At 53.8% G+C, this 14,113-nt stretch overlaps 1 protein-coding gene across 4 annotated transcripts in view; it reads right to left on the minus strand.

Moving 5' to 3' along the window:
• Window positions 1–1,053: 1,053 nt before the first annotated feature.
• Window positions 1,054–14,113, minus strand: part of Fbrs (fibrosin) — a 16,292-nt gene continuing 3,232 nt past the window's right edge. Inside the window, exons 1-18 of one of the 4 annotated variants that reach the window (XM_029559029.1) lie at window positions 11,373–13,284; window positions 10,740–10,919; window positions 9,978–10,013; window positions 9,864–9,893; window positions 8,661–8,709; window positions 8,277–8,571; window positions 6,635–6,936; window positions 6,234–6,436; window positions 6,071–6,115; window positions 5,762–5,857; window positions 5,461–5,529; window positions 4,544–4,573; window positions 4,098–4,169; window positions 3,608–3,725; window positions 3,444–3,524; window positions 2,566–2,649; window positions 2,152–2,359; window positions 1,054–2,057 (exon numbers count right to left, since the gene is read on the minus strand). In XM_029559029.1, coding sequence (XP_029414889.1) covers window positions 1,487–2,057; window positions 2,152–2,359; window positions 2,566–2,649; window positions 3,444–3,524; window positions 3,608–3,725; window positions 4,098–4,169; window positions 4,544–4,573; window positions 5,461–5,529; window positions 5,762–5,857; window positions 6,071–6,115; window positions 6,234–6,436; window positions 6,635–6,936; window positions 8,277–8,571; window positions 8,661–8,709; window positions 9,864–9,893; window positions 9,978–10,013; window positions 10,740–10,919; window positions 11,373–11,822 — 2,919 coding nt within the window. In that variant the 5' untranslated portion in view covers window positions 11,823–13,284 and the 3' untranslated portion in view covers window positions 1,054–1,486. Of the gene's footprint in view, window positions 2,058–2,151; window positions 2,360–2,565; window positions 2,650–3,443; window positions 3,525–3,607; window positions 3,726–4,097; window positions 4,170–4,543; window positions 4,574–5,460; window positions 5,530–5,761; window positions 5,858–6,070; window positions 6,116–6,233; window positions 6,437–6,634; window positions 6,937–8,276; window positions 8,572–8,660; window positions 8,710–9,863; window positions 9,894–9,977; window positions 10,014–10,739; window positions 10,920–11,372; window positions 13,287–14,113 lie in introns of those variants that run through there. The other 3 variants (XM_017795816.2, XM_008823843.3, XM_029559030.1) reach the window with 3 other exon arrangements.

Raw genomic sequence — 14,113 nt, forward strand, 5'->3', positions numbered from 1 at the left:
ACTATGGGTCTTTCCTAACATATACATAGAAAAACACTCAAGGAACACACACCAAATAATTATTAGTGGCTACCCCTAAGGGATGGTTTCATACCTCTCTGCATTGTTTGAATCTTAGATATGTGAAAAACTTTAATGCCCACCACTAACCATCCAGAAGTAGAACTCCCTAGGTGTGAGAAGGGAAAAGAAAACCTTGGTCAGGACTTGGTCAATATTGTTCTCACCCCTACTTCACACTGGGACCCAGTACAAACCATGCCAGACGACCCACACAGACTGAAAGAGGAGCCAGGGTGTGTGTGTCTCATTGTAACACTCATTTTTATATAAATATCCGCAAGTCATGTTACAGAATAAGCCCCACTGGGGGAAAAAGTCAAAGTTACGGTTTTGTTAAACTGAGCCCTGCCTTCTAGGTTCGCCCCAGCCTGGAGGTGCCTGCTGCTTTGGGAAGGCTGGGGCTGCTGCCGGGAGGCCGCTGAAGAAGCTGCCTGTGTTGCCCACCCCTGGGCCAACCCTCTTCTTTGGTGTGTGGTACATGGTGACCTTCTCCGCCCATCCCTCCCTCCCTTAGCCTGGGATAGGGTTTTTGTGGAGCAGGGCCCAGGAGTCCTGGGGGCACTTGGAAATGGGGGGGGGGGTTGGGGGCGACTTAGCCTTAGAGGTGAAGTCTGAGGCTTGGAGGTTGAACCTTTTAGAGCTATGGGGCACACAGAATTAATAGGAACAAGTCTGGGGGAACCTAGGCTAATAGCCAAGAAGCATTTGCCCTTCCCTCCAGCCTAGGACCCTAGACCCCTTTCCCAATGGTCTACCTCCTATTGGACCCTACATTCCCAGGGACAAGCCCTGAGTTCCTGCCTGTCCCCACCAGGCTCTTTCCCTGGAACACCCTCCCCCTACAGAGAGGCCAGAGGCTAGGAACACAGCACCAGTCTGAGGATTTAATTAACCAGGAAGGGGATTGTTGGGAGGGGCACCCCTGTAAAAATGTACAAAAGGTCTGGGGGATTTGTGGAAGGGGTGATAAATATGTACACGGAACCCCCTTTCCTTCAGCTCCTCCTTCCTCAGCCCTAGGAGGGCATGAGAACTTGGGTAGTAGGTGAAAGGGAGGGGGGCACTTTGGCCTCTGGCTTAGTGAGCCCTTGGGGAGGCAGGCCAAGGGCCTAGAGGCCCTTAGAGGGGGCAATGATGCACCTCAAGAGGTCACAAAACATAACCTCTGAAATATCTCCCTCATATACACGCACACACGCGTGTACAAAAACACAACTTCTCTCTAGAGGCTTGTGACCTCTGTCTTCTCAGTGACCCCACAGTCCATGTGATAGATACTTGACCTTGTGGGGGTTGGGGATTCTGTTCCTAGGTCCATGACCTTTGCCTTCCAACCCTGGCTTAAAAACTTCAGCCCTAGGATTTTGTCACAAGGAATGGGGGGGAGGGGGAGTGGAGCTTTGCCCCTGCCCCTCACCTCTCCTCACCTGTCAGCCCGGGCTGGGCCAGGGGCCCTAGGTGGGGAACTGGGACGGGGAGCGGGCACAAGTGGAGGTGGTGCCCCCAAAAGGGCTCCTGGTGGGGTCTTGCTGAGAAGGTGAGGGGTTCCTGGAGCCACAGCAGGTGGTGGTGGAGGAGCCAAACGGCCATATAGCAAAGGATGAGCAGGGTCTAGACTGTAGAGGCGGGCAGCAGCCATGGCCCCTGGTCCAGTCAACTCCTCACCTGCCTCATAGAAGCGTGGTGGCCTGGCCAGGCGTGGTGGCCCAGCCAACCAGGTTGGCTCTGGGAAGCCGGCACAGCGCTCTGGCAGACTAGGGCCAAGAAAGGGAGGTGGCCGGGGCCTCTCCAAAAGCAAGTGAAGGCCCTGAGGCCCAGTGGTGGCAGCAGCAGCGGCGGCAGCGGCGGCAGCAGCGGCGGCAGCAGCAGCCTCTTCCTTCCGCTCTTCCTTTACACGCACAGACTCTTTGGCTGGCCGGGCCCCTTCCTCACCAGCCCGGGCCTTGGGGGTAGCAGGAGAAACTCGTAGCTGGGGCCGTGAGAAGGGAAGGTCCCTGAGGAAGGCAGGCACAGGGGGTATGGAATTAAAGTATTTCTGTGGCTGACAGCACTGGAGTGGGTAGGACTGCAGCTAAACAGGGGGCGTACCTATCCTTCTCCTCCTTGGTGACAGAGGGTTCCCTCCGCTCCACAGGTCGCTCCTTATCTGAGCCTGGTGTCCGGGCAGCTTCAGGGGGCCGGACCCAAGCAGGAAAGGCCAGAGGACTGCGGTGCAGGCGGCCCCATGGGTCTGGTGGGGAGGCAAAGGCTGGTGGGGCCCCTGGGCTTTCTTTCTGGGCAAAGACTGCACCGGAGTCTGGACAGAAGGCAAAGTAAAAATGACAGGGGCCAGGGGGGTCTGGTGGGGAGGCAAAGACTGGTGGGGCCCCTGGGCTTTCTTTCTGGGCAAAGACTGCACCGGAGGCCAGGAGGGGGATACCCCACACAGACAGCCTTCCAGTATATAGTCCCAGTGCTATAGCTCCCATCCCTTCCTTATCCCCTACTCTACCCAGGACTCACTGAATGTGGGGCTGCCCAGGCCTCCAAAAGCCCCATTGGAGAGGGCAGCTAAGGAGGCAAAGCTTGTGGGACGCCCAAAGGGATCTGTGGGAGAAAAGAAAGACTGGTCAGACAGAGTACAGGGAAGCCAACTTTGAGCAACCCCAAAGAAAAGGTGGCAAAGAGGCAAGTTAGTAGTAAGGAGGCTGGAGCCCTTAGTGGCCTAGTTTTGTTTTTTTGTTTTTTGGTTTTTTTTTTTTGGTCTTTTTAAGACAGGGTCTCCCTGTAGCCTCAGCTGACCTGGAACTCGCTATATAGACCAGGCTGGCTTCGATCTTGCAGAAATCTGCCTGCCTCTGCCTCCCTAGTGCTGAGATTAAAGGTGTGTGCCACCATGCCTGCCCCTTGATGGTTTAGTTTTAAGAACCATGTCTGATCTTAAATTCATACATATGTCACGAAGCTGTCAGAACAACTAGCCCACTCGTCCATGGGAACCTTGTAGTCTCTCCAGCCAGAAACATTTTTACTTCGGCTCAACTCTTTCTTTTCTACCCATAGCTAGGCTAAATATCTCTCCCCAAAGCTTGCAAGTTCCCTAGGCCGACTATGCCTTCCCCTGGGCCTGCACAGCCTCCCTGCTGTATTCTCCTTTTCCAGGTGGCACACAACTGGCTATTTCAGAGAGGAGTCTGCACTGGCAGAGTGGGAATCACCCAGTACTTCTATACTCATTTTTCAGAAGAGGAAATCATGGCTCAGAGTAGGCAGAGTGCCTAAGGCCACAAAGCAAATAGACCCATACCTACCCCACTCCAGCTGTTCCTTAGGTCTGTTGATTCCCAGCTCAATGTTTTAAGAACAAGGTCTGAAACGCCCAACATACCCTTGGCTCTTACCAATGTGAGTGCTGGGGCTCAGGAAGGGTCCATGGGCCCCGGGAGCTGTCGTGAAAGGGTTGGCTGCAGCATGGACGGCACCTGGGGCAGAGAGGTGGGAGATTCTGATGAGGCTACAAGATGGGCATTGGGCTGTAGACCCTAAGAGGGCTGGCCAGACTCACCAGTCGCAGTGAAGAGGGAGGCCGGGTGGGAGAGCTCCTGCCCAGGGGGCAGGGCCCCATAGGGCCCTGGAAGGCAGGGCAGGAGGTCGTTGCGAAAATCAAGCTTGTGGGAGTCACCCTGCATGGGACATAGGGAGAGGGGCAGTGAGGAGCTGTGTCTGGGTCCAGTTTGTTTTTTGTTTTTTCTTTCTCTCTCCTTTTAATCCTGTGACTCGCAGGTCCCTACTCTTGTTCTCCCACCCTCAGTTCCCCTCCAAGGGCTGGCTAGCACCAGGAGAATTAAGTGCTCTCCTCTACCTCTTTCAGCATCTTCTCTGACCAGCCCTGTAATTTGCCAGAGAACTTAGGTGCTGTGAACCAGTGATGGAGACAGGGAGAAAATGTTTCTTGCTAAGATTTTTCTAAGCTCTGTTGAAATCACTACCCAGAGTTCAGAAAACCCTTGACTCTCAGACCCAACTCTCCCCAGTCAGTCCTCCAGCCCCAGTACCTTCATCTTTTCCTGGTGTCTCAGGATCATGTAAGCCACACGAACGTGCATGGCACACCACTTTCCTGGTTTCTGCCGCCCCAGGATAACCAAAGGGAAAGGGAAGGAAAATGTTCACTCATCACCCACTCTAGGCCTGACCCTAGGCCCAACCTTGCCACATAACATCCTCAATCACCATCCCTACAACTGAGGGATGATTAAGTTCATTTTATAGCCTAGGAAACTGAGGCTCAGAGAGATAAACTATCTTGCCCAAGGTCCCATGGCCAGTTACATCTAAGCCTAGGCTGTGACTTAAAAACTCTACCGTTTTACATCTAGCGTTGTAAAAACACTAAACGTTGGGTGTTTTAATCCTTCCCAAGCAAGATCCCACCCGCCTCAGCCAAACACCCTGACACCAGTCCCAGCTTCATGCAGCCTGAGATCCTCACCAAACTCACCCTCAAAGGTGGCCGGAAATGATCAGGGATCTGAGGATGGCAAAGGAGAGATTGGAGGCGATTCAGACCTGCTCTACTGACCTGGATGTCTCGTATGCATAGCACTCTCCCCCCAATTTCCCTGAGACCATGGCTCCCTCAAACCATTCCTGCCTGCCAAAAAAATGTCCTTCCTATTTTTTCTTCCATTCTAGATACTGCTCCTTTTGCATCAGGTTTCTGAACTAGATCCTAGGGTGGTACCCTGTTGGGAAGGCCAGGAAGGATTGGTTTCTTTCCCAGAGAAACTGTCCTATCAGTTTTATACAATGGAATTTGTTAGGATTACTTTAGTGAGGAAAACAAAATATAACAAAACAAACCTTCTAAGGAAGTTAAAAAAAAACTTTAGTCTGTTCTTTAGGGAATGAGTTCTGTGCTTTCACAACATTCCAAGAGCCCTGGGGTCTAAGGCTGTGCATGTGGCAAACAGGGAGAAGCATTCTAGGTCCCTAGCCACTTGGCAAAAGGGAAGCTTATCTTTTAAATGTTTTATGGAGAGGGCTTCCTGGTATGATGTCATTTGGAGGAAGAAAAAAAAAGAGTTGTATGACTTACGTTTGAAAACCTCTATAAAAACCACTGTCCTTAGGTTGCAGATATAGCTCAATGGTAGAATGTATGTGTGAAACCCTAAGTTTGACCCCAGTATCACAAAACAAAACAAAAAAAATACAAAACCACTATTCTAATTATTTTGGGGGACAATGTCATCAGGAAAACCTGTTATTTACAAAAATCCTCTCTTAAAGAGTCCCAGGGATACATCTGACTGTATATTACAGAGAAGAGCCAGGAGCTCAATCTCCTCAATCTACCCTACTCTCCCCCCTCAACACACTTCCAGCTCCCCCAGGACCTGACCTGCCCCCCCTCACCTGTGTTCCCTTTTGGGGGAGCCCGCTCAGCACTGGCCCCAGTCGTGGTGGCAGCTCAGGGTTCGTGTTCTGGGAAAGGGGAGTGGAGGGATCAGATAGGAGTGCTGGTGCCAAGTATAAAGGGTCTATAATCAGGTTGAGGCATGGGACAGGACAGGGAGCATGGTTTTGCAAAAACCTGGGTCCAGAAGGGAGGGCAGGAGGGTAGGCATAGTTTTTGGGAGAAGGTATATGGGTACAGAGTGTCTGGATCTGTTAAGGGATGAGAAGAGGTAGGTAGTTGTCTGGATTGGGAGCTCACCTTGGGCTGGAAGGCCCCCTGCAGGGAGCCAAAGGAGACAGCCGGTGGGAGGCCTGGAGGGAGCCCTGGTACTGCGGGAGGGAAGGCCATGTACGGCTGTGGAGAGAAGGGGACTAGTCCAAGCAGGGGGTGGAGGTACAGCCCAAGTCTGGTCTGCCCATAAGTCCTTTATCTCCACCCTAACGCCCCCAGGGGGCTCTCCCATGCTTAAAGCTCTTGATTTTGGAGCAGAAGACTGGACCCCAACAGTCAGAGCGACACCACTGATGCATCCATTCCCATATCTCACACACTATCACACACACTCACATTATGCCGGAAAAGGCCTTCCATCTTTCCTGGGTATTTCTCAAACTAGAGAAGAGAAGGGAAGAGTAAGCTGCTAGCCAGGGACCCAGGGCCATCCTTGCCCTGTAGGTGACACCCTCCCTCAGGCCTCTAAGCCTCCTCAGCAGCCCAATGAAGAGCTCACCATGTGGCCGTGGGGAGGCAGCAGGCCTGGGGGGTAGGGGGTGAAGTGCTGGTGGGTGTGCTGGTGGGTGTGTTGGTGCTGGTGGTTGTGCTGATGGAACTGGAAAGCCAGGGGCCGGGCCGAGCCCCCTGCCCCCATCACCTCAGGGCCACCCTGGGCATTCAGGTAGCGAGAGTTCAGGTCCTGGCCGATCAGGTCCTGCTCTGTGGGAGGGGAGGGGGAGAAGGCTTTAATATCTGATGCCACCATGTCAGCCTCCTTGGGTCCAGGTGATTGGTCTTCCCTCTGGCCTTGAGCCACTCCCTCCTCGGCCCCTGGGCCCTGTCAAAGCCAACGGGGCCCACACTTGGGGTGATGGCCCACCCCCTCACCCCACCCCCAGGTCAGGACCCCAAACTCACCAGAAAGGGCGTTAGCGGCTGAGGCCCCAGGGTGCCCTGGCACCTGCAGCAGAGGTGGGGGTGGGGGCAGGGTGGGGCCAGGGGAGACCAAGGAGGGGTGGTGGTGGGGTGGGGGAGGCCGCAGCCCATGGGGAGGAAAGCTGTGGGTGGACAGAGGCAGGGGCAGTGAGGGCGTCGGGGGCCGGTGGGTGAGCTGCGAGGACGAGGAGGAGGCAGATGATGATGAGGAGGACGAAGAGGATGATGAGGGGGGAGGCTGAGCCACGGGAGGGGCCGGGGCCTTGGGGGGCGGCCGTGAAGAGCTGGGGAGAGAAGTGGGGAGATGAGTGAGGGGGTGGGAGGTGCTAGCTCTGACAGGAGGGGTGGGGTCAGAAGCCTGGGTGATGCTGTGGCCTTGGTTCTCCACATGGGAGATGGCAGAACCTGGCCCCCAGGGGCTCCTCCCAGGGAACCCAGCCTTAGGAGCAGATGCCTCCCACACCCAACAACCCCTTTTCCCCCTTTAGGTCTCATTTTCCACAAAGCTGCCTCTGTCATTTCTTGCCGTATGACTTTCCTTTTTCTGACTCAACCACAGCACAAAACAGATCATTCATTTTGACACTTAATTACAATGGGCCACCTGGGTTCCCACCCTAAGTGGAAGTAGCACCACACTGCTCTGTCCTGTGAGTCAGGTGACCTGAATTCTACACCCATCTTGCCATGAACACCCTGGGTGACCTTGAGCAAGTCACTGCCCCTCTCTGAGCCTTAGTTTTCTTAATAACAGTGATAATGATGACAATTGTGAGAACCACCATAACAGTATTATCATTAATTCTTACCCTCTAATGAGTACTTACTGTAGACCAACTGCTGGCATTTGCTTTATGAGCTAATGCAATCTCCAACAAGTCACACCACCTTCCCAAGTGCTCCCACAGCCATGCAACCATTTCTGCTATACCAGTTCATTTTTCTATAACTTAACTCACTCTCTTTTTGGCCTCATCCTAAAGCATTAATGTAAAATCAAAACTCTGAGGTATTACCCATACTTTCTAAAGTATATAAAAGCTAAGTTGTGACTATTTTAGAGTTTACTAAGGTAACACCTGAAATCACTCCATGTCCCACTAAAGACGAGTGTGCACACTTTGGGAACTGCATTCACTCAGAATTAATCCTCACAACAGCTTTAGGAAGAAAGTACTATTAGTATTTCATTTTACAGCAAGGAGGAAATTCAGGCTCAGAGAGGTGAAGTGACTTGTCAAAAATCACATAGCCAGTAAGTGGCAGAGCAAGAATTTGAATCCAGGCCTGACTGACAGCAAGGTCAGCACTGTTATTCATCATGGCAGCATTTCCCAAAGTATGCTCCAAAGAACATTATTTATAGCAGATGTGCCTTACAAAAAGTTCCTCCTAGCAAATACAACTGGGAAATGGCACAAACTGGATATCCTTGCACATGAATATAGAAAGGGCTCAGGTAAGTCCTGAAGTAATGTCTTTACATTTATCTTACCCAGTTGTCTCTCCAACTTTTTAGTCTCACAATCCTTTTTAAGTCAGACTCATTCCACATCCCAGTCACAGAATACAGATCCTTCCAGATCAGATCAGATCAGATCAGACTAGACCCATGAGCACTCACCTGCCAGTGCTGAGGTCCAGGCTGCTGCCATAGGGAGAAGTGCGGAGGCTGAAGGGTGAGACCCGAAGCTGCGGTTGGGGTGGGGGTGGCAGACTGGGGGCGGCCGGTAAGGGTGCAGGGGGTGAGACAGGAGGCCGAGGGGCTGGAGGAGGTGGTGGTTCCTTTGGGGGGAAAGGCACTAGCAGCGGGTCGGGCCCTGGGGGCTGCTCTTGGCTCCGCTCCAGTCCTGACACTTTAGGGACCACAGACAGTTTTGCTTCACAGTTCCCATTGAAGGCGCCATGGGGACCCGAGGCTGTGAGGGCAGGATGGCAGACATGCTCAGCAGAAGTTCATGCTCACCCATATCCCTTTCATGTTTTCATCCTAGTCCTTGGGACCAACCTTTGCTGGTTGAGACAGTGAAGGACGGGTCGAGGTCATCATCAGAGACCTGGGAAAGACAGGTAGGGAGTGGTTAGGTTATTAAGCCAACAGCGTCTGAAGCCTGCTAGGAACTGGAAGTAGTGGCATGTCTATTGGCCTAGCTATGATCTATCAGACTGTGGACTGAAAAAAGAAGTGGAGTTACTAAGACCAAAAATCTGCTAGGCCAGGAGAACTGAAGCAAAGCAGAAATGGAGTGAAGAGATGGAGGCAAACCAAAGCAAACTGTCAGCAAAGACTAACTCCTGGCTTGTAAGTCTGCCTGGCCTACAGAAAGGCATCAGCAGAAACCTTAAGCTGCTGATATTCTCAGAGCTGGAGATTTCTTGTTAAAACATGGACTTAAGGGCCTCTCGACAATGGTCTCCCATTCTCATGTGGCTAGAAATGGATAGGTGGCCACCCCCTTAGATGGACCACAACTCTGGTTCACCCAAAGTCCATGGACTTTTGAGATAAAACAAGATACACATCAGGAAGGGCAAACTTAGCTCCTTACCGGAGTAAGTAGGTAGAACATGACCTGTCAGGGCACATTGCCTTAAAACTAACACTAATAATAAACTGGTTTGGTGTCCTCACTACTGTGACCACAGACAGTCCCCTGTTCAGACTCTAATCTATACTACTGTAATTATAAGAAAAGACTAATGGCCACAGGAAGAACCATTTCAGCTCAGTTACTTTGGATTCCTATGGAAAGCTACAAAGCTTTTGAGAAGGGTGCTACCCAAAGACACAGACCTTCAATTCTCTGGCCACCTAGCCATGTTCACCATTAAAAGCAACAACAACAGGGTCAGTGAGTTGGTTCAGTAGATAAAATGAATGCTTCCATGCCTGATGACCCAAGTGTAATCCCTGGAACCCACATGGTAGGAGACAACTGACTCCTGTAAGATGTCCTCTAACCTCCACATGCACACCATAGCACGCAGGCTTGTACGTACACACGTATATCCATACCCACACATACAAATTAAAAAACAAAACACAAACCTCACTAAACCTTCCTGTACTCTCATCCCCCCATACCTAATCTTCCTTCAGCATACCCAATGTTCCCAGTTGAGAACAGCTGTTACACGTGGAAGGTTTTAAGTTAAAGATCACTTGACAAGCTGTAATGATACCCACCCAACAAGTTCTAGCTCCACTCACCCTCTCATCCAGATCACTTTCTGCGTCACACTGAAAGGGAAAGCAGAGGCATCAGGAGATAGAAGAGTTGAGTCCAAGGAGGAGGGAAGGGCCATTATAGGTAGAGACACTTACTATATATCCAGCTTCCAGAGAGTGACGGGAGAAGGCCTGAGAAAGACCAGAGTCCAGAGGTAAGGGAGGCTGACTGGCCAGGAAACTGTCTCAACTCCCAGCAAGGCATTCAAGGTCCCTCAAGACTGCCTCTCAATTGCCTTTTCTAGCTTCTCTGGTTACTGCATACCTCTATTCCCAATGCTCTTGCCATTCTCTCTAAATATACCAGGTTCTCACATCTTTTTGTTCAAAACAACTTTTCTTCATTTCTCCCCTTAGCAAACTTCTGACTATACTTTGGGGCCCATGACATTTTAGGGGGCTTTCCCTAACCACAACCCTCTACCCATCCCCCAGACAGAATGAGTGGCTTCCTCATGTGGGTTTCTGCAGCATTGCTCCTAGATCTCTCCCAGATCACTGCCTTGTGCAGCTGCTCAAACTGGCCTTGGTATTTGCTTGTTGATTATTTCTTTCCTTCTAGGCTGCTACCAGCTAGAGGAAGGGCAGGGATCACATCTAATTTATTTTTAATTCAACTAAGTCTCTTTGATGTGTCTCTTGAATTGTGAGCATGTTTGAAGTACACATAGCACAAACAAAAGCAGGTGAGTCTTGACTGCAGTCAAGTCTGTCAGATCTGGACGGAGGGTGTCCAATTTCTTCTGCCTTACTCCTGGCTCTTAGGATGGACAGTTGCAATGTTGATGGAAAACCAATCTACATGAATGATATGCTGCTTAAGGAATTTTAAAGGATTGGGAACTGGGACAAGCTCACCTCTTTCCTTCTCCGCTTATTGGGCCATTTTCGGGGCCGATCCCCAGGGGGCCGGCCAGGCTCACGATCTGAGCTGTCCCCTAGCTCCCCAGTGGCCCCACTGGAGCCCCCCCTCTTCCGTTTCCCAGAATGCTTCAGCCGATGTTCCAGTCGCTCTGGGGGCTGAAGAGATGCATCCTTCTGTGGAGGAGGAGGAGGAGGAGAGTCACAGATTGTGAGGTCAATGATGTGGAGGAAGAAGAGGAGGAAGATGAGGAGGAGGAGGAGGAGGACGAGGAGGAGGAGGAGGAGGAGGAGGAGGAGGAGTTGGAGGAGAAGGAGGAGGAGGAGGGGGGAGGAGGAAGAAGAGGAAGAAGAGGAGGAGGGACTGAAGTGGATGGAAAAGGAAAGCTCCCCAACTCTCTAGGGGTGCCGAGGCTACCCAACTGCTTCTATGGCAGGGTAACCTGGTTAGTCCCCAGAGACCAGCTCTACCTCCTTCTACCCCAGGGTGGGGCAGAGGCCCGGCCAGAGGAGCCGGTTGCTCTGGTTTGGGGTGTCACCACTCCTCCCTCAACCCCACCCACTCTAGGGGTTGTATCCTCACTGCCCCTGTGAACCCCCCAAAGGTCCCCAAATCCCATTAGGCCACACCTGCAAGGCCTCAAGGCTGGCGAAGCTAGCGATGGCAAAGCCATCGATCAAGTCCTCCTCCTCTTCTTCCTCCTCCTCAGGCTCCTCCTCGGCTTCCCCGTCGTCTGCACCCCCTTCTTCCTCCTCCTCCTCTTCCTCCCCGCGGCTGCCCGAACCGGCAGGCCGCTTCCGAGCTCGCGGCCTCGGTGGCCGAGGCCTGGGACGAGGCCGCCGCCGTCTCAGGCCCCCAGGCCGCTCTCCAGAGGAAGCTGACGACCAGGGTCGAGCGGACGGCGGCGGCGACGAAGAGGACGAAGAGCCGCGCTGGGCGGCCAACAGGGCCCGGGGCGCGTCGCCGCCTGGACCTCGGCGGCGCCGCTGCTCCCGGTCTCGGTCTCGGCGGGGGCAGCGTCTTCGCCGCCGCTCCCCTTCAGCTGCCCAGCCCGGGCCCGGGGCCGCGGCCGTCTCCATGGTGACGGCCCTCAGCGCCGCATCCGGAGGCGGCGGGGTCCAAAGCGGCCTGTCTGCAGGCCCGGGATCGCAGGCGCGGCGCAGGCGGTGGCCCAGGGACGAGAGGGCCACGGCTTCCTCTTTAAAGCAGGATCCGCTGGCCCCAAGCTTGCCCCAAGGCCAAGGCCCAGAGAGCCGGCGCCGCCCCCGGGGCGACAAGCCCGAAGGCCCCCCCTATAGGGCCGGCGGGGCCGCGACGATGAAAACGGGGCGACCGTCCCTTTAAGGCGAGGCCTCAAATTGTCCAGCTCCAGGCCCCTTTAAGACGACCCAACTGTGTCCGGCTGGCCTAGTGCGGTGGTGGCCCCCTGCCAGGGGTCGAGGCAAGTCTCCCCGAGGAAGAGGAAGGGCCACCCCTTTAAAAGGGGCCGAAAGCTCGACCTGAAACGCAGACCTCCCCTTTAAAAGTGTCTCAAGTCCGCCGGCTGAAAGAGGCCACCCCTTTAAAGAGTCCAGGGGCCTTCAAACAGCAGCCCGTCCCCTTAAGAGCTCGCACTTAAGTTTCTAGTCCTCCACAAGCGGCCACTTCCCCTTTAAGATGAATTTAAAGAACTTCTTGCGTGGGACGGGGGTGTGGGGGTGTGGTGAGTGGTGAGAAACTCCACTTGCACCAGTTCTCCCAACAGCACAGTTCTCAATTTGTCAGCTTCGGCTCACGGCTTCCCCTTTAAGGCTGGCGTTAGAGTCGGCAGAGTTGGGGGACCACCCCTTTAAATAAATTTAAAGGGGCCACCGCCGGGCCCAGTTTCGCCAGCCTCCGCCTCCAGTAGCCATGAAAAGCGCGAGGGGGGGGGCGGGGCCGCGGGGGCCAGCCCTCCAAAGCCCCGGATGTGAGGCAACGGTGACGGGTTGAGCTTCTCTGTCCTCCGACATAAAAGACTCTTCCTCCTGTCCTCGGTCTCGGACGGACTCGCGCCTCGAAGAATCCCGAACGGCGGCTGGGCAGTGAGGAGCTGCACCGTACCCTCCGGTTGTCTTCTTTGGAGTCTTCGGCCTCTTCTCCGCCAGAACTTCCCTGCCCCTCCTCCCTCTTCCTCCTCAGCCAACGCCTCCTTCCTCTCTCCGCCTCCTCTCCCCGCCCCCTCAACCCCAGGGCTCAGTCGTTTATAGGTTGGCCAGTGTACGTCAACGCGAAGGGCGGAGCCTGACTCCGGGAGTGGGCGCTGCGTGGCGGCCTCGAACCGCGGATTGGGTGGTCGGGCTAGCTCCGCCCTGCTCAAGTCTTGTGACTCCACTGGTTAGAAGTAGGTGTTTGGGGCGGCCCCGGTGGCCCCGCCTCTTCCTGCTCTCCGTTTATTGGCCGCCCGCTGACGGCGACGGGGCGGGGCGTTGGATGGTGCTGGAGTTGGAGTGCGGCTATCAGGGCGTGCGGCTGTCAAGGCGCGGCGGAGGTCGGAGCCGCCCGGCCGGGGAGCCAGTCGCGCAGGCGCACGGCGGCAGCCTCCCATCCGACCGCTCGGCGGTGTGGGACGCGGTCCTGTGGCCGCCGGGTTCGAGTGGTGGCCCCCCTGTCCCAGCGCCCACAGTGAAGAACACTTCGTCTTGGTGTCCAGGACTCTCTCACACCAAGTCCTTTGATAAGTTCCATCGAGAGCCGGGCTAGGTGCAGACAGGATCCTAGCCCAGTCTGCTCTGGTCACTGTTGGCAGCCTCTACATTATGCCACTCTAACCCCTGGTGTGCTGTTTAAACAATTTATTACTGTGTGGGCGTTTGCCCTGGCGGGCATACTAGGCCACAGGACAACTTTCTGGAGTGTGCTGGGGATCGACCTGACTTTTCCAGGCTTATACAGCAAGCGCCTTTTACCCACTGAACCCTCTCACCATCCCTGATTATTTAACGTCGACATACCACTGACATGCTCACTTTATTTTCTTTAAAATTTGTTATTTTTCGTGTGTTTTGCCTGCATGTATGTAGGTGCAAACCTGTGTGCAAAGGCCACAGAGGCCAGAAGAGGGTTTTCAGTCCCCTAGAACTGGAGTTTGAGATGGTTGTTAACTACCATGTGGGTGCTGGGAACTAAGCCTGGATCTTTGAGAGCAGCCAGTGCTCTTAACTTTTGAGTCATCTCTCTACCACCCTCACTTTGTTTTCCTATCTATAAAATGACTAATTTGGGGCTGTAGAGATGGAGAACTTGATGCTCTTGCAGAGGACCTGGGTTCATTTTCCAGCATCTATGTGGTAGCTAATAACCCTCTGTAAGTCCAGTTTCAGGGGCTTTGACACCTTCCTCTGGACCCAAG

The sequence above is a fragment of the Nannospalax galili genome, unplaced genomic scaffold (assembly GCF_000622305.1).
Source record: "Nannospalax galili isolate Female #2095 unplaced genomic scaffold, S.galili_v1.0 scaffold788, whole genome shotgun sequence".
Classification (NCBI taxonomy): domain Eukaryota; kingdom Metazoa; phylum Chordata; class Mammalia; order Rodentia; family Spalacidae; genus Nannospalax; species Nannospalax galili.